Source organism: Mytilus trossulus, chromosome 7 (assembly GCF_036588685.1).
Source record: "Mytilus trossulus isolate FHL-02 chromosome 7, PNRI_Mtr1.1.1.hap1, whole genome shotgun sequence".
NCBI lineage: Eukaryota > Metazoa > Mollusca > Bivalvia > Mytilida > Mytilidae > Mytilus > Mytilus trossulus.
In genome coordinates, this window is record NC_086379.1 from 51,746,018 (window position 1) to 51,761,407 (window position 15,390).

General features: G+C 33.3%; 1 protein-coding gene across 1 annotated transcript in view; it reads left to right on the top strand.

Moving 5' to 3' along the window:
• The window catches only part of LOC134725243 (3'-5' exoribonuclease HELZ2-like), a 40,892-nt gene that overhangs the window by 21,992 nt on the left and 3,510 nt on the right, over positions 1-15,390 (top strand). Inside the window, exons 16-27 of the mRNA XM_063588905.1 lie at positions 691-1,214; positions 2,029-2,502; positions 3,033-3,224; positions 3,863-4,661; positions 6,425-6,506; positions 6,929-10,541; positions 11,178-11,263; positions 11,700-11,957; positions 12,400-12,770; positions 13,343-13,555; positions 14,070-14,276; positions 15,132-15,288. Coding sequence (XP_063444975.1) covers positions 691-1,214; positions 2,029-2,502; positions 3,033-3,224; positions 3,863-4,661; positions 6,425-6,506; positions 6,929-10,541; positions 11,178-11,263; positions 11,700-11,957; positions 12,400-12,770; positions 13,343-13,555; positions 14,070-14,276; positions 15,132-15,288 — 6,976 coding nt within the window. The remainder of the gene's footprint in view (positions 1-690; positions 1,215-2,028; positions 2,503-3,032; positions 3,225-3,862; positions 4,662-6,424; positions 6,507-6,928; positions 10,542-11,177; positions 11,264-11,699; positions 11,958-12,399; positions 12,771-13,342; positions 13,556-14,069; positions 14,277-15,131; positions 15,289-15,390) is intronic.

Sequence of the window (15,390 nt, forward strand, 5' to 3'; positions counted from 1 at the left end):
AGCTATATTATACATGATGAAAATGAATGATTACTATATATCAACGGTAAAATGATTTCTTCAGTTTATATACTGTTTAATTGTTGCAATACAAGAAAATTTTATTATGTTATAGATATATATAATAAAAGATGGGTCCGCAGCAATGTTTTGTAAATTCCTTTATTATGAAAAAGACACCACCTTTACCATATTAACTTGAACAATTTAAAATTTTAAATAATATTTTCATACACTTAAAGACCACTGCTCTTTTCTGCCTTCTTAACACATTATTGATAGCCTAGTTTAGTTTCAATGATTTCTGTTAAATTTTATGAAAAATTGCTAATTCATACCTGCCAACTTTTCAAAATGCCCATGGGGGTTTTGCGTGCAAGATGACTGTTATAGTCTTTAAAAACCTTCAAGGGGGCCTAAAACTACATTTTAATGTTGTTTTCTGGCTTCTTCATATTCTGATAAGCCTTAAGTCATTGTAAAATTAATTGTTTTGTTTAACTTGTGGACAAAATTGATCTTCAAAATTTCAATTTGAGAGCCTCCATGGGGGAAATCCCCCGCAAATAGTGACAGTTGGCAGGTATGCTAATTTTTGTAACACACATTTGTGAAAATCTATTTTCATATTTTGGTTGATACTAAAATATTGATCAGATTTATTTTACAGTAAATTTGTTTTATTTGTAGATGCCATTAGAAAGAGTAGCACTATTATATAACCGAGACCGTCTTCATTTTAACATACAAGGAAGTAATTTAGACAGAGGTTGTCAGATTGCACCAGGAACCTCGTTTGAAGATGTGGACAATTCTGGTAACCCATGTTTTATTGTGACTGTTAACTTTAATGGAACAATGTTTGGATCATTCAGTCAATGGGTTGTTTTTGATTTTGGCACCCAGCCAGTTTTAGTACGCAAATTAGCTGTAGAAGTTGGAGCTAAGTCTATACATGAGAAAGTTAAATCATTGCGACAGAAACTTCAATTTGATAGATGGACAAGTGAAAACAGAGAAATCGTTAGATTTGAAACTAAGTTTGTAGATGAACTTGGAGAAAAGTTAAAACGTCAATATAAAGCTCCATTATCCTCAGAGAATGTTATTACACAGCACACAGTGGCTACAGAACTTAATCGTAATAATTATCATCATAAGATGCATAAACTTCTAGAGTTAGAAGAGATTACCAGACATCAAATTATTTCTAGGTAAGTAATTTAAGTAATATGGATTCTTATTTCATTGATAGTTTCATATTTATGCCCCACCTACGATAGTAGAGGGGCATTATGTTTTCTGGTCTGTGCCTCCGTTCGTTCGTCCCGCTTCAGGTTAAAGTTTTTGGTCGAGGTAGTTTTTGATGAAGTTGAAGTCCAATCAACTTGAAACTTAGTACACATGTTCCCTATGATATGATCTTTCTAATTTTAATGTCAAATTAAAGTATTGACCCCAATTTCATGGTCCACTGAACAAAAAAAAGATAGTGTGAAGCTCAGGTTAAAGTTTTTGGTCAAGGTAGTTTTTGTTGAAGTTGAAGTCCAATCAACTTGAAACTTAGTACACATGTTAACTATGATATGATCTTTCTAATTTTAATGCCAATTTTAAAGTATTGACCCCAATTTCACAGTCCAGTGAACATGTAAAATGATAGTGCGAGTGGGGCATCCGTGTACTATGGACACATTCTTGTTTACTTCATCCTTTTGTTTTCAGCAGACATAAGTGTTTGAAAAAAATACTTCTCAAAGGCTTGTATGCATAATTTGTATACACCATGATATAAACCTTTATTCCCCTCTTTCTTCAAAAATCTTAAGGCACAATGAAATTAAGATATTGAAATGAAAAAGGTACTAGATTAACATGATTTAAAACATTATATATTACAATCCCATGAGTTCCCTTGGATAATGGTGAATAGATATACCACTTACCATTATATCATTTATTTAAAAGATTATGAGGTCTTCAATAATAAGGTAATAATCCATACTACATGTATACTGTTTATTTCAGTTATAACCTGTGCACCCAGATAGAATTACAGAATGCTATACAAGGAACAACTTATTTGTATGCTCAAAGTGGTGAACTGTTTGCTAAGGTTCCGTTGATAGACTATCTCACAGAGGACACAGATGCTGGCAAACTGATTCTGACAAGTGTAAGAACTGTACTATTAGCTCCTAGTGACCAGCATGATAATATTGTATACGAAGCTGTTCTTATCGGGAAAGAGAATTACGATTTAGATGGTCGTGGAAAGGAACATATTTATATTGCTTTATCACCTCCATGTGTAACGGCTATGAATAAATTAGGATATAAGACTGGATCGGAAGTTGAAGTAGAGATCCAGTTCCAGATGGATAGAGGATTGTTCTGTATGATGCATCATGCTATTGACTGTCTTAATTCTTCTGACATTGTATTCCCTGATATCTCTAGAATTAATCCACAGTGGAATGAGAAACAGGTCATCAAAGTTAGGTAAGGGATTTATTGGTTATAAGAAGATGTGGTATGAGTACCAATGAGACAGCTTTCCAACCAAGTTACAATTTGTAAAAGTAAACCATTATAGGTCAAAGTATGTCTTCAGCACAGAGCCTTGGTTCACACTCAACAGCAAGCTATAAATTAAAGGGCCTAAAATAAAAAATAGTGTAAAACCATTCAAACGGGAAAAATAACCTTCTAAATAATATAAAAAAGGAGAAACAAGAATTATGTATGAACCACATCAAATAACGACAACTACTGAACATCAGTTTCCTTGACTTATTTTATTATTAAACCATTATTTATCTTTTCTAAAATGATTATTGATATTCAGTTATATTGAATTTTATATAACAAAGGTATTTTATACCTATCAAATTTTCAAAGGTAAGTACATGTAAATATTTTAGATAAAGTATCTTTAAATTAATTTCATTTTTTTTTAATTTTCTAGATCTGTTTATATCTTGGAAAATTTAGCTCATATATATTGAATATTTAATATGATTCTACTTTAGCTCCAATATTCTGAATGGAGACCAGGTACAAGCTGTACAGCATATTGTTGCAGAGAGAACAGGCTATACTCCACCATTTGTTATCTATGGTGCCTTCGGTACTGGTAAAACTGAAACTATTGGACAGGCAGCAATGGTCCTGCTGAAGGAAAGACCTAATTCTAAAATACTGATCTGTGCCCAATCTAACAGGTAGGTCGAAGGCTTGGTGAATATGTGCACACATGTTTCTGTTTGAACTTGAAAATAAGGGATATATAACAATGTAAAGAATTGCTCTAAAGTTACGTACCGTTTTGCGGTACGACCACTATCTTTGTGACGTCGCGTAATTGTTATACTTTGTTTTATTGAATAGAAACGTATAAAAAGATGTTCTATCTTTAACATCTTAGATCATAATACAAAACGCAACGCAATAATCTACAAACATGAACTGAATATATTGTCACATCTTACAAAAATACTGTTTTAACTAACCTGTATTATTTAAATGTATCTCTTTAGTACAACTTGGGTAACTGGGTAACAAAAGTAAAAGGTTATGAGGACGGACAAACAGGAAATAAAATGTCCATCTCATTTTGAAAGAAAAGAAAAAAAGTATAAGGTTGCCTTTATATTTATTCACACAGTGAATAACGTGCTTCAAGCATAAACATATCTGGAAGAAACAACACAAATGTATTGCACAAAAATAAATCTTTACCTCAAGCATTAACTTTATTTGTAATTTACAGACATGTCAGAAATCGATTGTGCATAAAATTTGAAATATCTGTTTCTGATAGATGTTTATAATTTTTCTTTGAAACGTTTGTTTTTTCCAGTGCTGCAGACTTATACATAACTAAACACTTGGACCCATATTTACAGAAAACTAAACAAACACAGCTTTTACGTCGTGTATACTTCACTGAACGACGAGTTAACACTGTAACACCTACGGTTCAGAAATATTGCCTCATTTCTAAGGATAAAACAATGTTTGTTATTCCATCAAAAGAAGATATTCAGAAGCGTAGAATTGTAATCGTAACATTGGCAACATCTTTAGCATTGACCAATCTTGGAATTAAAGATTATTTTTCACATATATTTGTGGATGAAGCAGCACAGGCATTAGAGGCAGAGACTGTCATGCCATTAACGCTAGCATCGGAAACAACATGTATTATTTTAGCTGGAGATCATCAACAAATAAGTCCAAAGGTATACAGTCCAGAAGCTATGCAGCAGAAATTTAATATGTCCCTGTTAGAGCGACTTCATCTTTACTATGACTCTTACTCAAATAGAATGGACAAGTCAAATTCTTTAAATCTATTGCTTAGTATAAACTATCGTACAAAAATGGAAATTCTGCGTTTCATATCGTCAGTATTCTATGGAGGACCAGATCGTCTTATATCACAGTCTAACCTTCAATCTGTGTTGGAGATTACACCTCTGATGTTTTACGGGGTCCAGGGTGTAGAAATACAGGACATGGATAGTGTTTCATTCTATAATACGTCTGAAGTACAAGAAGTTGTAGAGAGGGTGAAGGAATTGTATGATACATGGCCATCACAGTGGGGACCAAGACAAGCAAAGAAAATTGGAGTTGTTACACCTTATTATGATCAGGTAATTTATGAATATTTTGTTTAAAAGAGAATACTGTGAATTCATATTTTCGTTGATTGATGAAGACTTGCATTTTTGGTAGATATTGAATTTTTAGCTCACCTGACCTGAAAGGTCAAGTGAGCTTTTCTCATCACTTGGCGTCCGTCGTCCGTCGTCCTGCGTCCGTCGTCCTGCGTCTGTCGTCCGTCGTCCATAAACTTTTACAAAAATCTTCTCCTCTGAAACTACTGGGCCAAATTAAACCAAACTTGGCCACAATCATCCTTAGGGTATCTAGTTTAAAAAATGTGTGGCGTGACCCGTCAAACCAACCAAGATGGCCGCCATGGCTAAAAATAGAACATAGGGGTAAAATGCAGTTTTTGGCTTATAACTCAAAAACCAAAGCATTTAGAGCAAATCTGACGGGGACTTAATTGTTGATCAGGTCAAGATCTATCTGCCCTGGAATTTTCAGACGAATCGGACAACCTGTTGTTGGGTTGCTGCCCCTGAAATGGTTATTTTAAGAAAATTTTGCAGTTTTTTGTTGTTATCTTGAATAATATTATAGATAGAGATAAACTGTAAACAGCAATAATGTTCAGCAAAGTAAGACCTACAAATAAGTCAACAGGACCAAAATTGTCAGTCAATCCCATAAGGAGTTATTGCCCTTTATAGTCAATTTTTAACAACTTTTCGTCATTTTTTGTAACTTTTCTAAAAATCTTCTTCTCTAAAACTACTTTGCCAAATTTAACCAAACTTGGCCACAATTATCATTGCGGTTTATAGTTTAAAAAATGTGTCCGATGACCCAGCCTACAAAACAAAATGGCTGACATGGCTAAAATTAGAACATAGTGGTAAAATGCAGTTTTTGCTTTATATCTTTGAAACTAAGACATTTATGGAAAATCTTTCAAGATTGAAATGTCCATCAGAATAAGATGTATTTCCTCACAAATTTTCAGTTGAATCGGACAACCTGTTGTTGGGTTGCTGCCCTAAAATTGGTGATTTTAAGGAAATTTTGATGTTTTTGGTTATTATCTTGAATACTATTATAGATAGAGATAAACTGTAAACAGCAATAATGTTCAGCAAAGTAAGATCTACAAATAAGTCAGCATGATCAAAATTGTTAGAGGACCCTTTAAGGAGTTATTGTCCTTTATAGTCTATATTGAACAACTTTTCGTCATTTTTGTAACTTGTATAAAAATCTTTTTATAAAACTACTTGTCCAAATTTAACCAAACTTGGCCACAATCATAATACTAGGGTATCTATTTTTTTTAAAAGTGTCTAATGACCCGCCTACCAACGAAGATGGCCCACATCAGTAAACACATTAACAGGTGAGCGACACAGGCTCTTGAGAGCCTCTAGTTTGGTTATGGCATGTGCATATATATGTATGTCAAAATGTGACTGGGACTATTAGTTACATAGTGTGCTAGTGACCTAATATGATTAATATGGGGTCAGTTAATTCTATAAAGGATGAGAGCGAATCATATTCCTAGAAATGTATAGGTGGTAAGAAAAATATCAATATTGGTGCTTTAAGAACCCATATTCTTGATATATATGTTAAGTTTTCAAATTCAATTTTCTACCTAAATGTCTTTAATAGGTTTAATAGCATATTGTTCTAAAGGGTTATATCTTCACATTGAAAGTGTTTGTCTCTACCCAACTGTGAATTTGTACTTACACTAATCCATGTAATTACCTTTCCTTCAATGATTTAATCAAATATGTTTATATTTCAGGTTCAATTGATACGTAAATCATTAAGGAAAAGACATCCTGACCTAGGAACAGTCACTGTAGAAAGAGTTAATAATGTTCAAGGTACACCTTGTAATTTGCCCTAAAAGGGATTTAAAATATGAACTTCAAACTTGAACCAAAAAAATTTGTTAAGTATGATCTTTATTCTTCAGATGTTTGGTACCACATTAATTTACCGTGTTCAATGTCCTAATAGAACTTTCAAAAGAATTGCAAACACTTATACAGTATTATAGTAACAAGAATTGTAAACATAACACTGTCATTGCAGTTTAAATTTATTTCCATGATTATACAGTGATAATTTCTTTTTAAATATGAACACAATTCTGTTTTGGTCAGACAAGTCAATTTTGAAACTGCACAATCTAAATACTCACCTACAAAAAAATATGTTTGAAATAGAAGGGTAGTTTAAAATGATTTTTAGATATACCTGCAAATAACAAGTGAAAACTAATTTCATTTTATTATTTTTACAGGTAAAGAGTTCCGTGCCTTATTTATATCAACAGTAAGAACACGAAGTTTGATTGACACTGTGCAGACTAATGGATCAGAAGTAGATATTGGTGATTTCGGCTTTTTGTCTGATCCCAAGTTGTTAAACACAGCTTTGACTAGAGCTCAGTCATTTGTAGCTGTTATAGGAGATCCTGTTGCTCTGTGTGCTATAGGTGAATGTACCAATGTATGGAGAACTTATCTACAACACTGTAAAAACATGAAAAGTATACGACCTTCATCAATGACCTTGGAATCTATTAAACAGCAGGTCTCTAATATGATGAATTCAGCATCAGCTAAAGATAAAATGACAAAGATAACAGAGAGTCGTAAGCCAGTTAACCAGCCTCAACCCCCTCCACTATCAAGGCCAGAAAAACTTCCACCCTGGAAAAAGGCTGCTGGAGTGTCTAATGGTATGAATGGTGATGTGAATCACACTTCATCAGATAATAATGTCTATAATTATAGTATATCACCAGAGGGTGCTCTCAAGCAATTAGCAGGAATGGATACCTCTTTAATCGGAAATGACATCATTATTGAGTTGATTGACAATTTAGCTGTTATTTGTAATGGAAAAAGCAAGCTTACTAATACTAGTACTCCATCTGCTGAATATCTTAATTCATTGGTGGCATCAAACCCATTTAAGTATCGACAGTGCGTTTTGAAATGCTTTGATAATAAACTTTATGGACATACTATAGATGTAAAATTACCAAACGTAAATCTGATTACTCAAAGTAAATGTCATGGTGCATTACCAGGTGACACTGTTGTCATGGAGATGTCAGATGATGGAGAACATGGATCAGTTATGGGCGTACTTCAACAAGGATTGGACTGGTCAGAAAAGGCTTTTGTTTGTCGAGTAGACCCAGAGAATACGGGATTATTAATACCGGTAGACCAGGGTATCTGTAAGATGTATAATGTTGTAACATTGCCTCACGTAAAACGAGTTAATAAAGGCCATGTGTGTGTATATTCTCTAAGTAAGAATGGAAAAATCAATTTTAATAATTATGAGAAAGTATCTATACTTGATCCTGGAGAGAAATTATTTATCGTTAAATTCCTGAAGTGGGATATTGATTTGGATGTTGCCTTAGGTATCGTTGTTGGTGTGTGTCCAATTCACACCATGAATTCCGTGTTAGATGTATTAAACATTGATTATAGCATTCCATCATCGATAGAAAATAGTGAGATTGATCAACTCTATCCTACAGATTACACTCTGCCCTCAGATGTTTCCTCGACTCATATAGATATGACAGAAAAGTGGACATTCTCAATATCCTCACCAGCAGAGGCTATCGTCAACGCCTTTAACATTGAAGAGACTGGTGATGGAAATTATGTCATTGGAATTCATACGTCTGATGTTTCAAACTACATCACCAAAGACAGTCCCATAGATTTAGTTGCTAAGCAGCATAAGATATCGCACATAGAACCTGGTAAATCGCCAGTACCAATTATACCATCTAAATTATTGGAAAATGTATGCAGTTTTAGGACAGGAGTTGACTGTCTTGCTCTTTCTATCTTCTTAACAGTGAAGAAAACAGGGGACATAATTGGAGTAGATACAAAAACATCAATTGTTAATTCAAAACAGAGCTTCAGCTTTCAAGAAGTAGAGGAAATTTTAAGTGAACCAGCTTCATCTAGTGATTATCTGAAAAGTTGTGTTCTAGTACTATACTACATATGTGGTATGTGGCGTCAGAAAAGGCTTGGTAATGCTGGATTATATTTCAACTTAGACATTCAGGAGAAGACAACTCCAGAAGCTTGTGTACTGGTACAAGAATTATTAATAACAGTGAACTATCATGTTGCTCAGTACCTTCTAAATAAGCTACCAGATGTAATTCCCCTCATTTGTCAGCTCCCTCCTAGGGAATCTGTATTACAACTTTGGAAGAAGCAGTATGCTGCCGATGCTTTAAATAGTATAGCATTAACACAGCCCTTTTTGGAAATCGGTAATGTTTGCAAATGTAGAGTAGCGTGTACATGCATTGTCAGTTTTCTGAGACAGAATAGCATAAGAATTAATGACTCTTTCAATATGTACCAAGATTTGTTTGGGGCTATTTGTGAAGCTGCAGATTCGAACGCCATCCACACAATCCAGAAAATAGTTGTATCTGTCGAGTCTCATCCTCAGCTTGCTGTTGCCTTCAAGAAACTGAAAGGATTACTTGATACTTTTAATTATAAGTGTTCTGGTACTGTCAGTTCATCAGAGCGTTGTATCTACTCTTTAAACGTAGTAAATTTCGTTCACATGACAAGTCCCGCTGATAATTACATGGATATTGTAGTACATCGATTAATAAAGTCTCTTATATATCAACAATCAACACCGTACAAAGTTGATGAAATACGTATTCTCTGTGAGGTAGTGAATAGTTCCTTGATGAATAACAGAATGTACGAACAATCTGTCAATGAAGTGTATCTATGTACAGCACTTAATTATCGTCCCCTTGCCTTGTACCCAGTAGTAGAATCAGTTAACGAAGCAGAAATAAAGCTATGTTTCCCATTGGAATGTGGTATGTCTGAGAGTCGTCATAAATTATCATTAGAGCTTCTAAAAGCAGAAGATATTATAACTGAAAAACAAGATGTTGTAAACATAACACTGCATGGTCGTATCTATGACAGCGCTGGTAAAATAGCAACCATGAGTGGTATTTCTGTAATAACTCTGAATCCTGAACAGTTTGTTTGTAAAGTGCCATCATTTCATTGGCAGAAGCTTATCATAGCTGTAAGAGAAGAAAATGCTGAGAAGCTTCAGACAGCTGCTGCTGCTTTAAAGTCTTCTGCCATTAATAACAGTAAAAGTGTGTATGCTACAGAAGTGTCATCAGAACATCTTGTAGCAGATAATAAGGCAAGACAGGCAGTGTCTTTTGAGAGGAAATTTGCCGTTGGTAATGTTCTCCAAGTACAGATTACTAGTAGTAAGTCGCTGGGAATTCCTGCTCCTATTATTCAACTTGTCAACCTAACACCATTATTGGATATATGCTTAGAACATCGATCTGATCCAGTATTGTGCTTCTCTGTATCTAAAGACATTGAACTGATTTCTAAATATAGTGATGAAGAAAGTTATAAGAAGGCGTGGCTATCTGTTCTAAATTTAGAAGCTTCAGAAAGAGCTGTAACTACAGGAGAATCAGTGATTATTCATAATGTTATGATGAACTGGCAGGAGAATGCTGATTTTTTCTTGGCCTCATTTTCACTTCCATTGGAATTTTGCCGGCAAAGACAGTTAAGTTTTAGTTGCCATGGTTACTTTTGTGTTAGATATAAGGGATTAGATATACCTTTGGATCCAACTATTAATGAGAAAACAGCATTGCTTCTAAATAATGGAGTACCTATAACATGGGTTGGACATTGTGTTTTATTAAGAGTAGACCAGCAACTAGACACAATAAGAGTTCAGATGCAGTTAACACAAAATTCTGTCAAATTCCCCATACAGTTGCTGACACATGCGGCTAAGGCATTACCTTGTACAGTAGAATGGATACCTAAATGTAACCCTGATATGTAAGTTTATTTGCTTAGAGTAACAGATATTTACTAGAAGCATTATGAGGTATACCGTATATAAACCATTAGCCATTAATTTGTCAAATTTGAAATTATAAAATGGAAATTACTACTATTGAATTATTAAACTCCAGACTCATTAAGGAAAATAAAATTCTATATATTATCACTATTGAAATAAAACACTTTCTAGTAAACTATGTACAGACCAGCTCATTTATGAGGACAATAAAACGAAAATCTACAAACTCAACATGATAGTCTGCAGCAAGTCAGCAATAGGCCATTTCTATAATGAGCTGCACTTTTAAGTTATTTTCTATAAGTTTTTGGACAAGGGAACACATTTGAAAAAATAAATTCCACCCAAAATAAACAAGATAAATATTCAAATAAACCAAAAATATTAGTTATTTCTTCTAACCATGGTATATCTATTCAAATTCCAAATTCATTATTCATAATGCATGGATGTTATATAGTTTATTTTAAGATATACACCCATATAATGTGGAGGCTGAAAACAATACATTATTAGAAATAGAATTCAAAATTTACTAGATGTTTGTAGATTTAGTTTATCATTGATTAAAATATTTGTTTTGCTTGGCATGATTATCTTTTTAATTACAGGTTTATCGAAGAAGCTCTTTTACTGTTAACAGAAAGTTCACAATTGGCACGAGACATTGCTAAACATAGAACTCCAGTTCCTCTAGGTAAGATTTTGTTAATAGTGGAAAGACCCCCAGTTATTAGCTCACAAGACATGATTTCACATTAAAATCATGTTGCCTTGATATGGTCTGTTATATAAGGTATTTTTACACCTGACACCTGTTGCAATTCTCAGTATGCAAAAATTCCACAGAAGACACGACAAAACTGGATGTTATTCGAAAAAGCAAGGTTTGTACATACACCAATTTAAATTGCAAATCTTTGTCACATCCCATTATGAATCTGTTCCCCAAGAGAACCACTGATATTTTGGCTGGAAAACTGATAATCCTAGTCAATTAAGATTGGATTACCACTATTGAAGATATACATCTACCACTTTGAAAAGATGAGATTTGTGCCATTCCAACATCTCTGGATAATTTCTGTCAAAATATTCTGCATGAAATTGACATCTTTAATTCTTTTTTTCAGATGGCAGTAAAGTACCAGTAGTTACCACTAATATATCAACTCTACCAAAACTAGATCTTTGTCAAGAAGAAGCGTTCAATATGGCCGTCACTAAACCATTTACAGTCATTGGTGGTCCTGCTGGCACTGGAAAATCTATGCTTGCAGCTCGCCTCGTTCTAACTTTTGTAGAGAAAAATAAAAGGACCCCAAGAACAGATCTAAAACCACAAGTTTTAGTTTGTGGACCTAATGAAGAGTCTTTGAATTCTGTAGCTAGTGAGTTATTAACATGTAGAATATGATATATGAACCCATTGGCAAATGTTTCCTAGCTTAATCATTTTGTACATTCAAAACAGTTGGTATCAAATGGCAGGGTATATTATAATGGAAATATTACTAAAAGTTTAAATATATGAATAGGAAAAACTTGAAAATTGTTGCTTTTTTGTTGTTGTTGAATTTAATCCATATGCTCAGATTTATAAGTCATAACTGCAAATTTTAGTCACCTGATATTCGGCTGAAATAACATTTTTAATTTGTTTTCCTTAATGTTTTTAGTTAAACTTTGAAAGCAATAGCCAGTTAAATAATTGTAGAAGATTGATAATATTTTAATTTAACATTTACGTCAAGAAATTTGATACATTTAGTTATTAATTAACTGTTATTATGACTATCTGTGTAATCTTAAAAATGTGACTTTCTACTTCAGATTATTTGCTTATAAATGGATCAGCATGTCCTAAAATTGTGAGAGTTTACTGTGAAGATGTTGAGCAAAAGGATTTCCCAACATCTTACAGAAGTCATGTGACAGGAAATAAAGTGTTGTCTGCTGTAATGGAAAGTATTGCCCTCCATCATAAGATCCGTGGAGCATCCAGTCAGTTTTCTGAGAGTATACAGGAACAGGATATGCTCCTGCAATTATATCCCGATGATATCGGACAAGATCAGATAGATGAATATATAGCTACGATAATGAAAGCTGAGGTAGCAGAACTGAGAGAGGCAGATATAATAATGTGCTCCTGTGTAACTAGTGCTCGCTCTAAACTTCGTCAAAACACTAACATCTGTCAGGTAATTTGTATGATATTGAAGACTTATCTGCCCTGTTATTATCCTGAACTATTGATATCTGCTTGAAGCCTTTAGCCTGAGGGAAGATAACAGTGGAGGAATAACTAAAGAGCAGATAGGGAAAAAGACGCATCTTTATCTATTTACTTATTTGTTTGCATCAATAATATATATTTAAAGGTGACAAAAAAATTTAATGATCAGAATCCAACAGATTTAAGAAAGCTGTGGCTATTTTTTTTGTAAAAATTAACTGTTACATAATATTCCAATAAATGACCCAGTATATGATCAGATTCATAACAAACCATCCAGGAATCAAGTTTTCTGACACTGCCATAGTGCAACATAACAGTATAAAAGTCACTATTGACGAATCTGAGACATAATATTATTGACAAATTAAAAATTATTAAATACTTCATAACCAAGTTCCTTTGGTCTTATGAACATGCCTAGGCAAACTAAATTGTTATCTTGCTCCTGTGAAATTATAACATTTGGCCAATTTTGATGACATGACATATGCTATATCTTTATCAAATATGTGAAAATACACCATTTACATTTAGGTAATAATCGATGATTGTGGAATGTGTACAGAGCCAGAGAGTATGACACCAATAATATTGAACAGGAATATACAACAGGTGACATTACTGGGTGACAGTCAGGGTCTAAAACCTACAGTCCACAATAAAGCAGCTAGACTTCTAGGACTACAAAAATCTCTTATGGAACCTTATGTTGATAAAACTGTAGATTTAAAAGTTCAGTTTAGAATGGTGAGTTATTCTTTTAATTAATTACCCCAAATGTCAGATAACCGGTGATGCTTTTCAGTGCTGAAGTTAGCAAGTTAGAAACATTATAGAAATATATTTACAAAAGATAGAAGTAATAGATCACTTATTCTTTGGGTAGATATGGCACCAGCCATAAAGTTTTTATTTTCATCTGATATATGTATCCATCCCTAACTTCATAATAATTGTTCAACGACAATTTATTATTTTCATAATAAGATAATTATAGTTTATTCAAATATGACAAAACATGTGTAGAATAGCTATGCTATACAAACCATGTTAGTTTATTTGTACACAATGCCTAGGTGATTTGTCAATACTTAGAAATATAACACTTTTAAAAATAAACTCTATGTTTTAACCCTTTGACGCCAAATTGGATATCTTAATGGAAATTTATCAAAGCATGCAAATTCAATAGATTATTCTTGATTATTTTAGTCAATTCTAGACTTCTGTATTTACTTGCTATATTTTATATCATTAACAGCATGATGGTATTGCTGAACTTTCTTCTGAGATATTTTATAATAACCAGCTACAAAGTGGTACAGCTCAACAGAAGGACAATCCATCCTTGTCTGTGTGGCCTAATAAACCAGTAATATTCTGTCAGGTCATAGGTCAAGAGGAATGTATTAAAGACTCTGATTCTATGTACAAAAGCTTGTGTAACAGAAATGATGCTAACTGCACGGTAAGTTAAGTTAGACGTCAAGAAGATTATATTTTGAACTGATTCTGTTTTTATGCCCCACCTACAATAGTAGAGGGGCATTATGTTTTCTGGTCTGTGCCTCCGTTCGTTCGTCCCGCTCCAGGTTAAAGTTTTTGGTTGAGGTAGTTTTTGATGAAGCTGAAGTCCAATCAATTTGAAACTTAGTACACCTGTTGCTTATGATATGATTTTTCTAATTTTAAAGCCAAATTAGACATTTGACCCCAATTTCACAGTCCACTGAACATAGAAAATGGAAGTGCGAGTTTCAGGTTAAAGTTTTTGGTCAAGGTAGTTTTTGATGAAGTTGAAGACCTAACAACTTGAAACTTAGTACACATGTTCCATATGGTATGATCTTTCTTATTTTAATGCCAAATTAGATTTTCTACCCAATTTCACGGTCCATTGAACATGGAAAATGATACTGCGAGTGGGGCATCCGTGTACTTAGGACATTTTCTTGTTTGGATTTTTTATGTACAGTACTTTAGATGTAATTGATAATGAACTATACAGATAAAGTTTAGTTATATCATGGTCGACCATTTAATTTGTACTCTTAATATTACTGAGTTTTTTAACAGCTTATTGAGTAAACTGCAAAGAAATAGACTTTTGTTCTGCTAAAATATTGCTGTTATTAAGAATCAAATTTTTTTGAATAAAAAGTCCTTTTTCGAACAGGACAATGATTTGAAAGAATAAAAAGGCTGAAAGGAAACAGGCTTTTATAAAAAAAAGAAATCCAATACTGAAATTGAAATAAAAAAAACTTTGAAAGATATGTTACAAAATACCTGCATTGCTTGAATTCTTTAACTTTGATTGTAGGTAAATGCTGTAGCAAGTTTAATTCGACAGCATAAAGTACAAGAATCTAATGTGGTAGTCCTGTCACCTTATCATGCTCAATGTCAACTCATTACTAAAGGTCTTCTACAGCAAGGGTTATCTGGTATAGAGGTCACCACTGTATTACAAGCTCAAGGTAAGGAAAGATAAGTCATGCCATAGGTCATAAAAGATATAAGTATTCCTCTCTTGCAGAACAAAAATCCTTTTAAGAGATTGAAGGTTGTTCCATTCAAAA